Source organism: Leptopilina boulardi, unplaced genomic scaffold (genome assembly GCF_019393585.1).
Source record: "Leptopilina boulardi isolate dan_hultmark-lab unplaced genomic scaffold, ZJU_Lbou_2.1 LbouV2_38, whole genome shotgun sequence".
NCBI lineage: Eukaryota > Metazoa > Arthropoda > Insecta > Hymenoptera > Figitidae > Leptopilina > Leptopilina boulardi.
In genome coordinates, this window is record NW_026137951.1 from 4,573,303 (window position 1) to 4,594,013 (window position 20,711).

Genomic DNA, 20,711 nt, shown 5'->3' on the forward strand with positions numbered 1-20,711 from the left:
ATAGAAAGGACCAAATATAGTAATGTAATCACATAATTCTGGCTAACCCCTTTCCTTAAACCATTGATCCCCAAATTATCAATTGATATTCCACTATATAAACCACGCACTTTTGAAGAAAAAAGAAGTTCTTATTTGGGTGTCACTTTCATTAGTTGTTCTTCAAGAAAATCCCTATTGTTCTACAAGTGATAACGTTAGAATAAGATTCCTTTTCAGTCTTCTCTAAATTTTAGATGGATTGCCAGACAAACCCCTGTTCCTTAGTTCGAAGCCTTCCGTTACGTAAATATAACAGGTTTTAAAAAAATAATAATATAATAGATTTTGTGCATCTCCTTCTGATATGTAACACTATGGTCTTTAATAGTGAAGATAACTGAACTGCGGAAGAAAGGTTGTGAATTTCGTTTAAAAATAAAAAATATTAAAATTAAAAATTTTGTAAAATTATATTTTTTCTTAAAGTTTGACAGTTTCGGCGTCAGACAACATTTTTGTATAACAATAAAAAACGAAAAATGAATAAAATCTCAGAAGTGATCCTCTCAGTCTCATATGAGACACACCTCAAAATCGTAAGTTCTATTACTTTTACATTTGCAGTTACTGTATTTATTAACTGATATAATAATCAGCGCCTAATACTTCTTCTTTTTCGTCTTTTGATTACGAGCATCTCTTCCGTAATGATGCTGATGCCTCTTCAGAAGCTTTTGTAAGAGATGCAGTTTCAATTGTAATTTAAAAAAAAACTTAAGGTTTTATACATTCCTCAAAACGCTCCTGAAGATCACTATCATTCAGTATTTTAACAAGATCATTAGAAGATTCTACAACATTAGTGTAGGAAACCGAATCTCTACTTGTTTTTCTTCGTATAACCCAATTGGTAATAGAACTTCTGAATATCAATATTATGCTCACTATTATTAAACAAAGACCCACTGTAACAATGCAAATCCACAAAATAGGAGCATAGTTGTACGTATCAGATAAGCATTGTAACTCATCTACTGGTATTTCACCTATAAGCTTCCTTTGAACTAATGCTGGTGAATGGCATCTGTAAAATTGAAAATAGTTTTAAACACAATTTTATGAGATATATTTACATTACATATTGTCTCGATTTTCAAAATTATCTGAATGAAATATAATAGAAAAATCTTACACTATCTGGTTTCTAAGATTGTGAGATGTGTTAACCATCAGTATCCATTCCATTTTACAGTCACAATACCAGGGGTTATTTTGGAATTTAAATATTTTTACTTCTTCAATCATCGATTGCAGCTCCTTGCCCAATTTTTCAAGAGCGCAATCTTGAATGTCTAGGTAACGAAGCTCAGGCAATAAGTGATCCATCGGCGCCAACGTCGTTAACTGTTTTAATTTCTTAGAACTTCTCAATGACAATGAATTTAATTTTGTACACTTTTCAAAATCATTCAGATTTACTGAAGAAAGATTTTGCATATTATTAAGTCTCAGTACTTGTAACCGGGGTAATTTAAACGAATCAAATCTGTATATGTTTGTTTGAGACAAATCTAGTATTTCTAAAGTCATGGGTAGTACAGGAATTACTTCTATGGGATTCAAAGATAAATCTAGAAATACTAGTTTTAATAAATTCTCAAACATTTTTGTATAAAAAAAGGATACAGATATATTTTTTAATTCTAAATGCTTTAAAGTAGTCAAATTTTCAAATACAAATTCATCCATATTGTCGCCTATTGGGTTGTGTGATAGATATAACTTTTCCAATACCTGCAAAAAAATTATATATTTATAATAAGTTATATTAATTTAAAACTGTCCAGGTTTAAGTTTGGGCATTTTCACCAGATCAGTAACAAACATAACATCAATTCCTGTACTATAGGATTATTAGAAAAGGGAGTAGAGTTATGAGGTACAATACACATTCCCAAAGAATCGAGGTAACGTAATTAGTATCATTTAGTTAATAGTCTGAGAGTAAGAACAAATTTATTAAACAGATAAAGTTAATATTTTTTATATGTACCTCCATATGTTGAAACATCGTATCGTTCAATCCACTTAATAAATTCCAAGAAACGTCCAGCGTCTCTAATTTAACAGTTTTATTATTCAAGGTACGTTCATCAATATATTCAAGTTGGTTGTGACTGACATTTAAGAATCTTAGAATATATGTTTCATCTTTGCAAAGAAAATAAAACTTATCCAAAGAATTTCGTGAAAGGTCTAAAACCTCTAAACTATGTAAAGTTGTTGCACAGTCTACGAAGCTGTTTAAAGCATTTCCACTGAGATTTAATTCCTTTATATTCTGTACATCAATTTGACGTTGATAATTTTTAAAAAATTCCTTATTATCCATATTTCTATTGGAGAGGTCAACCTGAAATGAAATTATTAATTTACATATTAAAAATTTGTTTAAGCTTCAATAAATTATATATATATATATATATATTACATATTAAACTGTTGAGATGTCAGATAAGAACTAAACAAAAAATTTGAATTACTTTTCCAACAACCCAGCAAACAAAAACAAATTGAAATGAATATAAAAATGAATTACCACGCAAATTTATATTAATCTCATTTTCTGATCCATTAGGACAAATTGAAAGAAATAGAAATGAATTTCCATTTAAAAATGGCAAATTGTATATTTTTAATGAAATAATACTATTATGAAATCATTGATATTCAAATTGACTGAATCGGGAATCCTTGATTAAATGTGAATCGCGACCCTTGCCATTGCCGATCTTTCTGGTCTATTTATTCTTTGTTTGTGCGAGAGTATTTTGAAGACTCCGCATCCTCCGCTGCCTGCGACATGGATAATGTTCACCTTATCGCCATACTTTTCTCTACATAAGAAGCAGCTTGGGTTTCTACTGTAGTTTGCAAACTTATGATCGACTTCACTGCACTTGAAGCACACAGTCGATCTGTCCGCTGTCTTACCAACTCTTCCCATGTGGCCGTCCGCCAGTCATCGGTGACATCGATTCACCGTCTGCACCTTCCCTATGCTTCCAACCGTTTTGGTGACCTCAGCGATGAGTGCCTCCTTATTGCAGTCGCCTCCAAATTTGATCAAGAGGTCTCTCCTTTTTGTAGGCCTTGTGCCCTCAATCTGCTATCGTAGATCCACTCGTGACCTTGTTGACATCGGTGGGTGAATAATCCTAACGTTGCCCTGCTCTGCGTGTCGTAAGAGGCGATTAATAATAAGGTTAAAAACTCACATCGCTTAGAGCAAGACATTAGAGAGAAAGCTGATTCAAGTGATCAGTCTTCTTCCAAGTTGTCGACGTGTAAGTTGCTGCATAACAACTTGCGGGCAGGAACCTGCATAGTTCCTGGGGATTGGAAAGGTCCCGCCCTAAGTCGAGGGTCCGTGGTGTCGTATCTTGACCATCGGAAAACTATCCCTTTAATTTAAAGTGAGAGTCAGTGTTGTAGAACGATGACTATGTTGAACAAATGTTTGAACGACGACATACAGTGAGAGTCACGAATCAATTTGCGAACTTCTGAAGAAAAGAGATAAGTTGAACGAGGCATATTGTCTCTTTTTCGTTAAAAATCTTCTACATTGTAACGCAATTCCCGCTGTAGGTCCACTCGTGGCTGTTTGGACGAATACTACCAACGTTATGCATGTTCGTAAATAGTTAATCGTACAAGTATTCAAAGTTGAATTTCACAAAAAAGTTTTAAACTCTTCATCAATCTTCTTGTTTGGGATTATCCCATCTAACCTCTTTTTAAAAAATCTTTCAAACTGTAACGCAATTCCTGCTGTAAATCTAATCGTCGCTTTCTTCTTACTGGTTTCCTTAAGATTCGGTGTTACCGTCACCTTCTCTTTAAATTTGAATCAGTGGAATTTCACTGGTGAACCAGTTATATTCACTGATTGAATTAGTGAAATCTGTTTTATCGACAGAGTCTACTGAAACACCCGTGTTTTTGTTACGCATCTAAATACTTTTCTCTTAAAAGTTAAATTTCCGCCCTTTTGTCGCGCAACTAAACATCTTTCTTTTATATATAAAAGACCCCTGCGTTTTGTATCCTTCTACGTCTATATACTGTATTTCTAAAACATACAAATAGAAGCGAGAAATCTTTTATGACACTAGAAGAGCTCACACCCCCACGAAACAAAATGCTCTCTTTCTAATTTTCCCTATGTGCTAAAGTTAGACGATGTAATAAATGCTCTCTTTCTAATTTTTCTAAGTGACGAACCCCTGTGGTATCACCACATTAGAAGACCATAAACACACTTCTACAGCTGCGAATAACCGTAGTCGTACTCTTTCTATCTTGTATTAGAATGGTTCACACCCCCCCTTTTTTACGTTCAACTGAGAGAGAAGGACTCAACTTTGGCTTCCAAAATAAGGGTGAAAAATATATAGTACGACAATAAAATTTTATCTATTCTCTTGCGAAAAATCAGTATAAAAGGACTACATTTTCACGGAGAGATCGGTTCTGAAATCATCTTCATACGTATAACATCAACCTCATTATTGGTACCAGTCGACGTCTTCTAGTTTAAGTGCATAATTTTCTTATACGAAAGTGAAAATCAAGTGTCAAAACCCTCTACATTAAACGAGGATCTTTACTTCTCATTACATTGGGCAATTATCCATTCTTCCTTTATTTGGAAGAGACTTATTATTGGGAATTTCATCACGCCTAATAGAACTCCGGACCTGCGGTTATACCTGGGCCCGTCAACCTACCTGACGTCATAAACTCACGCTGGTACCAGCTCTTTTCCTGTGACAACATGGACACAGCAGTGGTCCTTTTTCTTTCAAGACACCTACTACTGAATTTTAAGGTAAGTGTTTTATATTCTCACTCCTAACTTTTCTAAACTTTTCGTTTATTTGTAGTAACCCTTGCATTCCTTATTTCAGTTGAATGTTGAACTCTATTTCCTGGATTGGTTGGTTCGAGATTTCCTCTCTCTCATAAGAACGAATTGTTGTAACTAAAAATACTTGTCTAAATAAATTGTAACCTAATTATAAAATTAATCACTATTCTCTTTCTTTCCTGTACCCTTAGTTCGGAGCCTTCTGCTCTATAAATGAAACAGGAATTCACTGAATCACCGAGCGGCCATAAATAAAATAAAATATTATTTCGTTAGTTATTTCTCTATTTGAGACGTAACACTTCCAATAAAATTTTCACTGAATGAAACCAGTGGTATCTGCTAGGGCGTGCATTGTCTTCGCCTCATTGACAAGATTCTGTAGAGTCTTACGTCCATCCTTAATAGTCATGTTGACATTCTTATGGACTTCGAAAGACTTTTCCATCTTGGCGATCTTCTCTTCGATCCTCTGAAGACACTCAACTTCCTCCTGCTTAAACACTAATCAAACTTCTTCTGTTTAATTATTCCGTTTAATTATCATTTTGTTCATTCATTTAATAACCTCTCTCCATCTTAGTTTCTTTAACCAGAGTTAAATTGAGGGATTAGAGTATAGGGAATAATTATAAGTTCTTAGATTAGGAAAAATTAATAATAATTAAAAATTTATAAATAATTATGACATAACAAATAATTTTCTAAAAGTTTTTTAGTCGTTTTTTTATTTCTCCCCTTATCTGTTTCGAGTTAGGTATAATCTTATGCATGTTCGTAAATAGTTAATCGTACAAGTATTCAAAGTTCAATTTCACAAAAAAAAGTTTTAAACTCTTCATTAATACCCTTGTTTGGGAAACAACAATGAGAAAAATTTAAAACATTTAAAAAGTATATTTTAAGTTCTTTATAAAAATGTTTATAATAAATTTGTTCAGTGTGCGACAATGTGACGCCTCCCGATGATAAAACATTCTTATTCAATTATAAATTTATATAATAATTCTATCCCCAAAAATATAAATATAATATGAAGTGAACTCGAAAATTTATGACTGATAATTCTTAATCACTTTTCAATTCAAGATAATTCTACATCAAAATTAAATGTGTGCAATAAAATATCAAGTTAAGCTAACGTTCAATATGATTCATTCACAAAGTATAATATGTATTTCAATAAAATATTAACTCCATATTAAAAATATTTTTAAGATAGGAGAGACTGCACTGTTGACGGTTGTGACAAGGGAAAATAGTAACAAGTGTTACTATTTTAGCTTTAGCTTTTATAGATATTCATGAAGATTGTTAAAATTCGAACATAATACAATTTTATGGGGATTTTGAGGTCAGTTACTGAGAATCATGTATGAAAAATTAGTTTCCAAAGTTTCTGATTCAAAAGTTTTTATTTACTCAATTAATACACAGTTTAGAGATGCTTTTTGATTGTTGTAACATTATTTTGTACTAAAAATGACAAATAATTAACTAAGTTTATATGTTAGTACCGGAAAATAATGAAGAATAGATCATTATAATTGTCTCCAAATACATATTTACCTGATGTTAGTTATACCTTTCTGTGACAGTTAATTAATATTTATTATTAAATTAGTAATTCACTGTGTACTTACTTTAAGGTTTTCTGATGATTCTGCTAATATATTTACAATAGAAACGGTGAAAAATACTATAATGTAAAGCCATGTTACCAAACGCATCTTAAACTTTAGAAAAAAATCAGTACATTCAATACACTTAACTCACAGCAGAGATCACCTATATCGATCTAAGCTTACACTCAACGATTGACAGAATGACAGAGAATTCATCGACGACAAACAGGTCAAAGAGTTCAGAACTGTGAGGCGAACATACAAATCTTTGATAAATTCAGATTGTTTCGCATAGCATTCATAATATGCAATTATGCTCCCAGATTTAATTACTTTAAGACAATCGTCTCTCTCATAACTTGTAGGGCATAGCAAAGGAATTGGAATCATGTAAGCACAAACAGGATTGTGACGCAAAATTTTGACAATTATGAGAAAATAGTTTAAAAGTACCTAGAGAAAACGTCTATAAACATGGATTAATTGTCCCTTAAAAAATTTTGTATCACAACCGTTTCTTGTCTCCCCTAATGGTAAAGTTTAAAATATAACAAACTTATCCTTTAAACTGCTTTAGCGGTCTAACCTCTATCTAAAATTATTTAGCTTATTAATTTTTTTTTAAAGTATAATGAAGCTTGAGCTTTTCAGTAGTTTCATATGTTATAAAAATCTATTAGATGACAATTGTTTCAAAACTTTCGTCATTTCATAAAAGTAACCTGATCTTTCTAATACTGTAACACTAGAAAATTTTGCTTGTACAGTATGAGAAAGATTTTTTTCTCTAAAGATGGTAGAGTTGAGCAATATCTACAATATTCGCAACATCATCTTAATATTTTAATATTGCAGAAATAATGGTAATAATGAGGCAATGTTGCTGAAATTTTAGGTGCTGTGGGTTTCAATCTCCAGTCTCCACAAATTTATTTTTAATATTATAGCGAATGGGAAATAACTTGTGAATTAAAGTATACACTTGTGTTTAATTATCCTGAATTAACTCGAATTACTAAGAATTATCTTGAATTAACTTGAAGTATATGAATTATTCTGAATTATCTGAAGTATCGTGAATTATCAATTATTTTGAAGTATACATAGGTGTACACCAAATTTTTTAGTTGTTTCCCTCTCGTATTATAGATAAAAAAATATTCGTTTTATTATTAAATAAAAACTTCTATTGTAAAGCAATTTTATTTAAGAATATTTATTCAAGGAAGAAAATGTATTATTAATTAATTTAACAGTCGCGTGTCAAATAATTTTGTAGGTTGCGCAATATTTCAGTAATGAAGATTACGAAAGTTTATCAAAAAGAGCACAGTATTTGTGCAAAAGCAAACAAAGATTATGCCAAACATAAAAATAAACTCATTGCCGGAATAAAAAAAAAGCAAAAAAAATTGTATAATTAAAAATCAGGTAATTATTAAAATTAACATACCTAAAGCATCACGGTATATTCCCTGAATATCATCGTGAAATATTCCCATGATCTTCTAGGAAAATGAAAATATTCACCTCATAGGAATATTCCACGGTGACATTCAGGGAATATTCCAGTGACATTGAGGGGATATTGAGGAAATATTCCAAGGTTATAGGGTAAGTCCGGGGAGTTGGCCATGCGGGAGAGATGGCCAATTACTGGATGGAAAACTTTTTTTTTATGTTGTTTTTTAACATTCTGACAGACATATCTTTTTATTGAGTAAAGATAAAAAGTAAGTTAAACAACCAATTTGTAGGGAATTTTATAAGCTTTCAAATGAATATTATAACTTTTGCCATTAAAATAATATATATAGTGATTAGGCTTAAAAACTACCAGAAAACGCTATTTTTTGCTGTTTTTATGAATTATAAAATTGATATTACTTCTTTTTTACATCTTAACTGCATTATGTTGCTTTAGGTACACATACGTTAATTTCCAACAGAAATTTTAACTGTGGGGTACTTTTGGATCTAGCTATAACAAAGAACCTACAAAAAATTACGAAAAATTGAGTTTTCTTTTTATTCCTTCCATAAAAGATTTTCATTTTTAGCTGAAATTATTCAGTTTTGATACTAGAATGAGATTTGAGAGAAAAATTGGATGGGGGGGAACTTTTGAGTTAAACCTCATCCAAGAGCACCGTGCCAAACGTGCTAGACACTTCTATATATGCTTAAATTAAAGCTTAGATCGTACAGGATTAAAAAAAAATTCGAAATTTTGATAAAATGGGGGTAATGACCCCAAAAATCTTTTTAAGTGACTTGAACCTAATTTTTTTCAAAATTTCAATTTTTTTTTATTTTGCGCGGTGAGACAAACAGACAGACAGCGCTTATGAAAATTGCACTGAATTTAATCATAAATGTTCGAAATGTAGTCAGAAAAAAAAGACTTTAATCCCTTTAAATTAAAAATTTTGATAAAGTGAAAAGCTAAAAATTGATTTTAAAGTATTCGCCATCTCCCCCGTACATTCCGGGAGAGATGTCCAAACGCGTTTTTTAAGAAATATTAATTTCAAGATTGTTTGCATTTAAAAAATTTCTCATTTCTATTATTCTTTTGTAAGTTAAATGTTCAATGTTTAATTATCAATAAAAGTTAATACATAAATCACTTTCTTTTTATTTTTACAGACCTTTAAAAAAACTATGCCCAACTCCCCTGGACTTACCCTATTAAATTATTTTTTTTTAAGTGTTGAAATAATGGAAGTGTGTTATAAATTGATATTCTAATAAGGAGAAATACTAAAAACATATTTAAAAATATGTTATCACCTGAATATCCTCTCAATGTGGAATATTCCTATGAAATTCACTAAGGTATCAAGGGTGTAGTAATTACGGTCATATTTTTTTTTTTGGTAAATATTCATTTTATTGAAAAAAGTGATTTAAAAAAAACTTGTGTTTTAATATTTGCTACAAGCTAGCGTTTTTAAAGAGTCAATATTTGGAGTTTTTAATTTTTCTTCATTTTCTTACCATCGATTGCCTTATCAGCGTTCAGCCGAGCGAAGATCGAGTTATCGATTGACGTCCACAATTAATAAAACATTTTGCCCGTATTATGGTCATTTTCAAATCTTATACACACATGTTTTTCATTATTAAAATTACAATAATTTTCATAGCATATCAATTTATATTATATCTTAAAATAATTTTAATAACTTAAACTTTGTTTTCTCATAAGTTATTATGATGTGAAAAAATATAATTAAGAACAAGTAGACATTGTTGAAAATCACATATAAAAAATGAAATAATTCTTCATCTGCATAATAAATTTATATCAAATTTTTTGTAAATGATTGCTCGTATTACAAATTAATATATCCAACAAAAATAAGGTAAAATATTCTTATAATCAAAAGAATATATCAAGAGAGACATAAAAGTTAAAAATTCCAGAGAAAAGCTTATACGTAAACCCCAATTTTACCAAATATTCTCTATTTTTATGTAATAAAAATAAATAATATATAACAGTTATATTACTACGTTGAAAGTTTAAATGTTCAATTTCATATTCATCTTCTAAAAGTTGCTTTTCCAAAACTACCAAAGATGAAATATTGTAAAATAATGGAAACATACGATGTGCTCCTTGTTGTTTATTTCTTAAAGAAAAATTTTCGCCAGTCACATCTTAATTCTGTAAAATTATTACATTATTAACATAACAAATTATCAAGTGTATGTTATGGATCTTATTCTAGAAATGTTTTCGGGCACTATCTCTATTAAAAAACATAATAAAAAAATTAATTTGAAGAAATGAAATGTCTTAACTTTAAAAAACGACAAAATTATTTAAGTGAAGTATTATAAAAAAATCTTACGCTAATATCTGGTTCCAAAGATTGTGAGAAGTATTAACCATCAGTTTTTTATTTCCACTTTACAGTCACAATGCCAGGGATTATTTTGGAATTTAAATTTTGTTTTTTCTTCAATCATTAATTGTAGGTCTCTAATCAATGTTTTAATAGCATCATCTTGAATGTCTAAGTAACGAAGCTCAGACAATAAGTGAGGCTTCGGCAGCCACATTGTTAACTCTTTCAATTTCGTAGAATTTCTCATTGACAATGAATTTAATTTTGGACACTTTTCAAAATCATTAAGATTTACTGAAGAAAGATTTTGCATATTATTAATTCTTAGTACTTGTAACCGGGGTAATTTAAGCGATTCAAATCTGTATATGTTTGTTTGAGACAAATCTAGTATTTCTAAATTCATGGGTAGTACAGGAATTATTTCTATGGGATTTAAAGATAAATCTAGAAATACTAGTTTTAATAAATTTTTAAACATTTCTGCATGAAAAAAGGATACAGATATATTTTTTAATTCTAAATGTTTTAAAGTAGTCAAATTTTCAAATACAAATTCTTCCATATTGTCGCCTATAGGGTTGTGTGATAGATATAACTTTTCCAATACCTGCAAAAAAATTATGAATTAATAATAAATTATATCAAATTAATGAAGTAAACGATCACTCGGAATCAAGGCAATAAAAATAAAAAGAATTCAGTCTTTCTTTACGTTTCAACAGTTAAAACGTAAAGAAAGACTGAATTCTTTTTATTTTTATTGCCTTGATTCGGAGTGATCGTTTACATCATTGTTTTAATATTTTGTCAACCGAGTGATAAAATCATTATTTATATAATAATAAATTATATTAGTAGGGTATTACACAGAAAAAACCTAGTCTCATTTTTGTTGCAAATCAAAATGAGCCTTAAGTTTAGTTTTTTCTGTGTATTTTTGAACTGCCCAGATCTAAGTTGGAGCAAACTGGACTGAAAAAGTCAAAATTGTTTTGTTCTTCTTATATTATATCAGGTAAATCATTACTAAATCTATTGAACAAGTAAGTAAAATAAATTAATTTTTATACCTCCAAATCTGCAAACATCGTATCGTTTAATCCATTTAATAAATTCCAAGAAACGTCCAGCGTCTCTAATTTACTAACTTTATGATTCAAGGTACGTTCATCTATTTGTTCAAGCTGGTTGTGACTGACATTTAAGAATTTTAGAATATATGTTTCATCTTTGCAAAGAAAATAAAGCTTATTCAAAGAATTTCGTGAAAGGTCTAAAACTTCTAAGTGATTTAATTGTGTTGCACAGTCTAAAAAGCTGTTTAAAGCATTTCCACTGAGATTTAATTCCTTTGAATTCCACACCATCATTTCACGTTGAAAAGTTTTAAAAAATTCATTTCCACTTATATTTCTATTGGACAAGTCAACCTAAAATGAAATTATTAATTTATGTATTACAAATTTGTATTGATTGATTTTTTAGTTTTTTTCTCTCTTTAAATAACTATTTTCTTATTATATATGTTAAATATAATCTAATCTACGACGAGCTTAGCCTAAGGCTTCCTGATACGAGAATTAGCATCTGAATCGAAATCCCGTTGTACTTATTCCTTTAGGAAGCTCAATTCAAAATAACATAATTAGAGACTTTCAGTTTTCTAGAAGGCGAAAATCTCTCCAACTGACAGATTATGAATCTATTCCCCAGATAGCACCGAAATTTGCAGTCTTCTTGCACTCTAGACATCATCTATTAAAAAAGAAGGCGTCAGAAGAAATTCTATGTCGTAAGAGGCGTTTTTCCATCTCCTTAGTACCTTACAGTCAAAGTAGCGGTAAGGATAGCCTTCATGAACATTTGGGATTATTAGCCCCACATGGACCCAGGCATCCCCAAAGACTTAGTCTTTTTTCTCTGTAAGAGTATGATCAACGGTGATGGCAGTTGAATAAGCCGCGACCCTTAAGCAAAGAACCACAGTTCTAACTTGGATCTAGTTAAGTTTTAGAAACCAGCTCATCTAGAAGCTTACTTTGGTATATTTGCCTCTAGATTTACCTAACGGTATTGACACTCTTACGCCGCTAGATTTTCGGAATATACATGAACCTGTGCCAATTTCCATCCTGGATCGAACTGTGTACCACATCTTATCCCAAAGTGGAAACCTCTTCCATTTCTCTCTGGATAGAATAATGATCTTGAAGCGAGGTTTAAATGTCACTTTTTTGATCATTCTGTTCATATTATGGATATTCATATTATGGAATCTATTAGATGCCTGGTTTGCATAACACATGTTATCTATTTTCTCCGTGCTATAATCCTTTTCATGGTAATAAAATATTTCTTTACTGTAAGGATGTGTAGTAGTTTCTCCCCTAAAACAGTTTGCGTGGTTTTCATAGCCCCTATGGTTCCTCTAAAAACCATTGCCTATAGTTGTTCTTGTTTCTTTTTCACTGTTATCAACTGATTTCTGTTACAAGTCATTAGGTAATCTCATGTATATTCGTAAATATAGTTAATCGTACAAGTATACAAAGTTCAATTTCTTAAAAAACTTTTAAACTCTTCATCGATCCTCTTGTTTGTAAAACAACAAGAATTTTAAAAAATTCATAAAGTATTTCAAATTTTTTAAAACAAATGTTTTTTAGCATACAACAATGTGACGCCTCCCGTTGATAAATTTTTTATTCAAAAATGTAAATTTTTATAATAATTCTATCCCAAAAACAAATACAATATCAAGTGAATCAAAGACTGAAAAACTAAATTTATAATATATATAATATATCAAAGTATACCTTTCTGTAAAAGATTATTAGTATTTATTATTACTTACTTTATGGTATTCTGCTGATACATTTATAATTAAAACGGTGAAAAATACTATAATGTAAAGCCATATTACAAAACGCATCTTAAACTTTAGAAAAAAAAATCAAAGTACATTAATTACACTTAATTCACAACTGAGATCACCTATATCGATCTAAGCTTACACTCAAAGATTGAAAGAATATGAAAGAGAACTCATCAACGACAAGCAGGTCAAAGAGTTCAGAACTGTGAGGCTAACATACAAATTTTTGATAAATTCAGATTATTTCGAATAGCATTCATAATATGAAATTGAGCTCCGAAATTTAATTGCTTTAACACTATAATCTCTCTCATAACTTGTAGGGAACAGCAGAGGAATTGTAGTCATGTATGGAAGAACAGGGTTGTGCCAATTTTGAGAAAATAGTTTAAAGTAGCTAGAGGTAAACGTCTATAAGCATCGATCAATTGCCTCTTAAAAATTTATACATATTACAACTGTATCCCCTATGGTAATGTTTAAAAATTAATAAATTTATTGAAGACCTTATATAGTATTTTGTCTTTTATTACTTTTTTCGTAATTCCTTAACAGCATCCGGATACTCAGGATGTCCTACTGACGTATATCATTTGGTCAGGGGAAATTGGGATATCCCTAGGAATTCCGTAGGACAACTCTTGCAAAATAATTACTGGCATAATTATTGGAATAATTATTTGAATAATTACTGGAATAACAACTGGATTAATTAATGTAAAATCCTGTAAATGTTTTTGACATATACATATGTTAAAAATTTATTTGTTGTGCACTTTTTCTGTAGCTTCTATGTCTATTCTCAATTAAATGCAATTCCATATTAATTGAATAATTTTATTGTAGGGCACTAAAAATGACTAATTTTAATGTAATCAGATAGAAATATAAAATGAAAACAAAGTTTATGCAAAGTAAACAGACAATAATTAAATTTTAAAAATATCACAGGGTGATCAAACTTTACAGGAATAGATAGAATTCTATATACAGTTCACAACAAATTTTTTCTTAGACGTTTAATTTTTAAAAATTTATAAATTCCAAAATTATTATTCCTACTAAAAAAATTCACCTTGCTTTTTATACGGACTTTTGACAAGGATATTCATGTGAAGATTTGGAACGATTAAAATAGAATCCGTTTGCATATTCGCTTGAAATTTTTTACATTCTAAATAACCGTCAAATTTGTCAGAAAATATGAATTATATGAAAAAAATCTTCTATTATATTAAGTTAACAAATTTCCAAAAGCGACACCGACACCGTGACCTCGACATCGTCCTTGGAAAATCTATTTTCACTTATTTTCAAATAAATCAAAATACTTTGCCATATGCTTTTAGAAAATCTTACATACTTTTTTTTGTAACATGTTTTTTTCAATTTTAACCCGAAAAAGGGTTATTTTGCATTTTCTTCCCAAGAAAGGGTTATTTTTCAATTTTATGCAATTTTTTACGAATTTTTGGATATATACCTTTAAAATCTCTTTATAAAGGTTTACTCTGGATAATAAAAATAAAAACCGATATTTTAAAAGGTTTTTCGATTTATTATGAACATTTTTCTAAAAAATTTGCAAAATTTCCATGTGTTTGTGGGGTAATTTACAGCAATATAATATTACATAATATAATATAAGATAAAAAAAATATATTATTATATAATATAATATATTATAATATAATATAATTAATATTGTTGTTATAATTATAATAAATTAAAACATTTAATATTTAACAATTGTCATTTCATCCTTGAATGATACTAATCAAAATTAAGATAAATTTTATACAATATTAATAATATATTAATTTAAAACATAAATTATATATATAATATACATAAACTACAATAAGTAAACAACAATAAGGATAACTATAACCGAGCGAGCGTTAACGAGCGAGGAATACATCGCTAGTTAAGATAAATACAACAATTTTTAAATAAAAATATCCAAAATAATGTTTAAGGTAATCTTTGATTTAAGTCAATAAAGTATTTTCGAATCAAATCAAATAATTTTCGGACACTGTATAGGTCCTATTACAGTCATGATTATTCTTAATCTAAAGATGGAGTTACATGTTGATGTAAATGCAGAATGTAAAACCAAAAATAATGAGAGTGAAAAGGATAGTGATATATCCCTGTTCTTTTCACTCTCATTATTTTCGGTTTTGCATTTACAGCAACATGTAAATTTAACATAATACATACTTTGATACTATAGATCAAAAAATCAGGAAAAGAAGCAGGCGCAAAGCGGCATGGAAACGGTTGCTATTGAAATGGTTGCCATGGTAACGGTTGTTATGGAAACGGTTGTTATGGAAACGGTTGCCATGGTAACCGTTGTTATGGTTACCATGGCAACTATACGAGTGTACGACGGACTGATGGATGGACAGACGGACGGTTGCTATAGTATCTGTTAGGTTGAGTCCAGAATAGACAAAAACCATGAATGTATACGTAACGTCACAATGTATTTTAAATGGATACGTTACGTTCACGTTACGTATACGTTCATGTTTTTGGTCTATTCTGGACTCAACCTTACAATGGCAACCATATGAATACGACGGACGGAGGCCAAAGTGAAACTATAAGGCTTTCGGCCCTGGGCCACGAAATTTTAAAAAGTAAAAAAGTAAAGTAAAGTAAAAAAAAGTTAAATAAAGATTTTTCATTGTAAATCAGTTTTATTTAAAAATATTAATTCAGAAGAAAAATGTATTATTAATTATTTTATATTTAACAATTACGTGTCAAGTAATTTTTAAGATTGCGCAATATTTTAGTAATGAAGATTATGAAATTTTATCAAAAAGAACACAGTAAAACATCACAGGAAAAACTAAGTGTTATTTTAAGCCAGAATTCCCAGTAATAAAAAAATCATGTTCGTTCTAAAAACGTTTTAAGAACGATTTTAGAACGAACATGGTTCTTTGTCCACTGGATTGTTGTTAAAATAACACGCAACAAATTCTACCCTAGAGTGTTAAATCTTATGGGTTTTAGCATTGGGCAAAATTACTCGCAACAAAAAGAACATGAGCTGTCTTCTGTGATGTTTGTTTGAGATAAATCTAGTATTTCTAAATTCGTAGGTAGTACAGGAATTATTTTTAAGGGATTTAAAGATAAATCTAGAAATACTAGTTTGAATAAATTCTTAAACATTCCTGCATGAAAAAAGGATACAGATATATTTTTTAATTCTAAATGCTTCAAAGCAGTCAAATTTTCAAATACAAATTCTTCCATGTTGTCGCCTATAGGGTTGTGTGATAGATATAACTCTTCTAACACCTGAAAAAAAATTATAAATTAATAATAAATTACATTAATAGGGTATATTATTTTTAAACTGCCCAGGTCCATGTTGACGCAAACTATGACTAAAAACTCAAAATTGTTCTGTAGCAATATATTTTTGATAAAAATGAATGTATTTCAAAATGTTTATTCCTTTTTTTAAATTTACAAAAGAATTTAGGTTATTTCAATATACCATGAGAAAGCATTTTATCCATATCAATAACAAACAACATATCAATTCTAGTATATTATATAGGATTATTAAAATGGTGAGTACAGTTATGAGGTACGAATAACACACATTCCCTGTGAATATATAATCGAGGGAAAATAATTAGTATGGTCTAATGAACCGTTTAAGGATAATACAATAAATCTATTTAAGAAGTAAGTAAAATCAATTTTTATACCTCCAAATCTTCAAACATCGTATTGTTCAATCCGCTTAATAAATTCCAAGAAAGGTCCAGCGTCTCTAATTTACCAATTCTACGATTAATACTTTTTTCATCTATAAATTCAAGCATGTTATGACTGACATTCAAAAATCTTAAAACATATGATTCCATCGAGCAAAGAAAATAAATCCTTTCCAAACAATTTTGTGAAAGGTCTAAAACTTCTAAGTTACTTAATCGTGTTGCACAGTCTACGAAGCTGTTTAAAGCATTTCCACTGAGATTTAATTCCTTTGAATTCTGTAAATAAATTTGATGACCATATTTTTGAAAAAATTCCCTATTATCTATATTCATATTGGAGAGGTCAACCTGAAATGAAATTATTAATTTACATATTAAAAATTTGTTTAGGGTTAAGTAAATTAATTATATTACGTATTAAACTGTTCAAATTTAAGATAAGAACTAGACAAAAATTTCAAATTACTTGTCGAACAAGGTCGTACAAAAGTCGGATGATATTCAAATTAACACATATGTATTTTTTGTTTCTTCTCTTTTTAAATAGCTGTTTTCTAATTAAAATGTCAGTTAATGTAAAAATAGCGTCAGACTTTTTACTATTTTTAACAGCGAAAATATGTTAAAAATTGTATAAAATAACTGATAAATTATTTTATAAGTGTTTGCAGTATCAATAACACCGTCCGACACAATTTTTGACCCACAAAAAATTTAACATTTTCGGAAACTAGGACCCAAAAAAAATACCCGTATCTGGTCGTTTTGCTAGATCAAGTCGTTTGTGGTTTTTAGGGGTGAAAACAACCCCTAAATGAAAAGTGACAAGATATCTTTTAAAAATTATTAATTTTTTATAAAACTTGGTATCTGGGGGTTTTCGGGGTCACTGATTATTAATTTATTTATTTATTTATTTATTTAAATATTTGAAGTTCCTAGGGCTAGATAGCCCTCCGAGGAACAATGACATATTTATACATATTTAAAGAATTATAACGATATAATAAAATACATAATGAAAACATAATTAGTAATTACCGAGTAAAAATATTTAATATAACTTTAAAAATAAATTTTTGAAATAAATACGAAAAAAAAAAAAAAAAAATTTATAATGTTGATAACCAATAAATATAAATTCGATGCAAACATTGAATTTAAAAATAAGAATTATATTGAGTGAGTAAGATAATTTATAAGCAGTTATACAAATAAAGAGAAAAAAAAATAGAATTTACCAGTGCGTTATATTGAACATTTCGTTGTTATGTTTAAATAAGAAATCAAAAAATAACTTTTTAAAGGTAACCTGGCTAGGTGCATCTCTTATTTCTGGTGTCAATTTATTCCATAATCTAGCACCTCTAATACTAAATGATTTTTGTACTTTACAAGTTCGGTGAGCAGGTATCTTTAATATTGATTTTCTATCTCGAAGTCTGTTATGAATAGAATCAAGAGAGTTTCTGAACTCAAATATGTCATATAGGTATGATGGACTTTTAGTGTTAAAAATTGAATAAAGTAGATTTCCCATAAAATACTGTCTTCTAGTAGCTACATTCAATAGTTGCGACTTAATTCGATACTGAGAAATATGCTCATACTTACTCTCTAAATCTGAATAAGTGAAATTTCACTTAAAATGTGTCAAAAGTCTTCCACGTAGAAAAATAAGTGTATATGCACTTAAAAATAAGTGAAACTTCACTTATTTTTGAGTGAAAACCACTTATTTAAAAGTGCATATACACTTATTTTTCTACGTGGAAGACTTTTGACACATTTTAAGTGAAATTTCACTTATTCAGATTTAGAGAGTAGGCAAATCATAAACATATCGAATACAAGCATTTAAGGATCTTTCCAATTTTTTGTTCAATTCATCAGTTATATCATCATATACAAGGCAACAGTAATCAAAAAATGGAAGAATAAGTGATTTAACTAGTAATAAACGTGTTGATGTGGGAAGTGAATCTTTACTTTTGTTTAGTTGATGTAGTACTGTGTATGTTTTACGGGAAATTTCATAGACTTGGTCTTTCCATGACAGTGATCGATCTATAAGTAACCCAAGATCTTTAACTGATTTCCTTGTAAATCTGATGTCAGATTTTCAAAATTCAAAATGGCGGATCCAATATGGCGATCAAATTTTTAAAAAGTTATTAATTTTTTTATTTTATATCCGCCAATTTGAATTTTGACAATTTAACATCAGATTCGTCATCAGCGACCCAAAAAACCCCTAGATATCAAGGTTTAAAAAAAATTTAATAACTTTTTAAAATTTTGACCGCCATATTGAATCCGACATTTTGAATTTTGAAAATATGACATCAGATTAATAATTAGTGACCCCGAAAACCCCCAGATACCAAGTTTTATAAAATATTAATAATTTTTAAAAAATATCTTGTCACTTTTCATTTAGGGGTTGTTTTCACCCCTAAAAACCACAAACGACTTGATCTAGCAAAACGGCCAGATACGGGTATTTTTTTTAGGTCCTAGTTTCCAAAAATGTTGGATTTTTTGTGGGTAAAAAAAAAGTTGAATTTTGTCGGACGGTGTAATATTAATGTTTCCAATTAATATTGGACTGTATTTAATGTATTTTTATACATTAAATTTATACATTATCATTTTGTTTAAATAGAGAAGGTGACGCCTCTCGTTGATAAAATTTTTATTTAAACATGTAAATTTTTATAATAATTCTATCCCAAAAACAAATACAATATCGAGTGAACTAAAGACTGAAAAACTAAATTTATATATAATATATCAAAGTATATCTTTCTGTGACAGATAATTAGTATTTATTATTACAATATCAATTCACTGTGTACTTACTTTATCGTATTCTGCTGATATATTTATAATAGAAACGTTGAAAACCACTATAATGTAAAGCCATATTACCAAACGCATCTTAAACTTTAGAAAAAAATCAGTACATTCATAACACTTAATTTACCTATATAACGATTTAAACTTACACTCAACGATTGATAGAATGAAGACAACTCATCGACAACAAGCAGGTCAAAGAGTTCAGAACTGTGAGAGGCTAACATACAAATCTTTGATAAATATTAAGATTGTTTCGAATAGAATTCATAATATGAAATTTAGCTCCGAAATTTTATTGCTATAACACTATCATCTCTCTCATAATTTGTGGGGAAAATTATTTCGTTTTACATCATATTCAATAAAACTCATTATCGGGTCAGAACATCTAAATTTCATTCGATTCTTTCTCTGGTACTCCTTATATTGATATTTTCTTGGCTTTAAAATTTGCCATAATTTTTGAAGTTCGAAACATTATAACTTTTCTGATTTAGGAGCACAATTTAGGAATTATCCTGTCCTTTTATAGGTAGTTAGGGGGCGTCCATTAATTGAGAGAGCACAAATTAGGGGGGGAAGGGTCTGCCAAAATCTCACTAAATCTCACCTAAGAGGGGGGGTTCAATCAAAATCTCACGTCAACTTTATAATTTGGTCTTCTTCTTCTTCTTTTTACCTCTTAAATGACTAGGATAATTTGGTCATTTTTTGCGAAAGTCAAATGCACACCTCCGTAAAATGTTAAAAAGTTATAACGACCCAACACTGCTCGAAGGGTAGCTAAAATATTGTAGGGAAATATCGATATTGTCGATG

The 20,711-nt window shown here is 29.4% G+C and overlaps 1 protein-coding gene across 3 annotated transcripts; it reads right to left on the reverse strand.

The window, feature by feature from the left end:
• Nucleotides 1-433: 433 nt before the first annotated feature.
• On the reverse strand, nt 434-20,076 carry LOC127288077 (chaoptin-like). 3 transcript variants are annotated; one of them, XM_051315306.1, is made up of 4 exons: nt 19,893-20,076; nt 2,036-2,395; nt 1,175-1,776; nt 434-1,066 (listed from the first exon to the last, which is right to left on the reverse strand). In XM_051315306.1, exons 1-4 carry the CDS (start codon nt 19,968-19,970, stop codon nt 757-759), a joined length of 1,350 nt encoding a protein of 449 aa, XP_051171263.1. In that variant the 5' UTR covers nt 19,971-20,076; the 3' UTR covers nt 434-756. The 3 variants fall into 3 exon arrangements, with proteins under 3 accessions (XP_051171263.1, XP_051171264.1, XP_051171262.1); XM_051315307.1 differs by lacking the exons at nt 2,036-2,395; nt 19,893-20,076 and adding exons at nt 11,471-11,830; nt 13,255-13,464; XM_051315305.1 differs by lacking the exon at nt 19,893-20,076 and adding an exon at nt 6,559-6,771.
• Nucleotides 20,077-20,711: the final 635 nt, after the last annotated feature.

What these genes read in the sequence shown, in the direction of transcription:
- LOC127288077 (XM_051315305.1), bottom strand. Translation starts at nt 6,645, where the DNA reads ATGCGTTTGGTAACATGGCTTTACATTATAGTATTTTTCACCGTTTCT. An exon ending in AATCATCAGAAAACCTTAAA is followed by an intron (nt 2,396 to 6,558) that starts GTAAGTACACAG and finishes ATTTCATTTCAG; the next exon opens with GTTGACCTCTCCAATAGAAA. An exon ending in CGATGTTTCAACATATGGAG is followed by an intron (nt 1,777 to 2,035) that starts GTACATATAAAA and finishes ATTTTTTTGCAG; the next exon opens with GTATTGGAAAAGTTATATCT.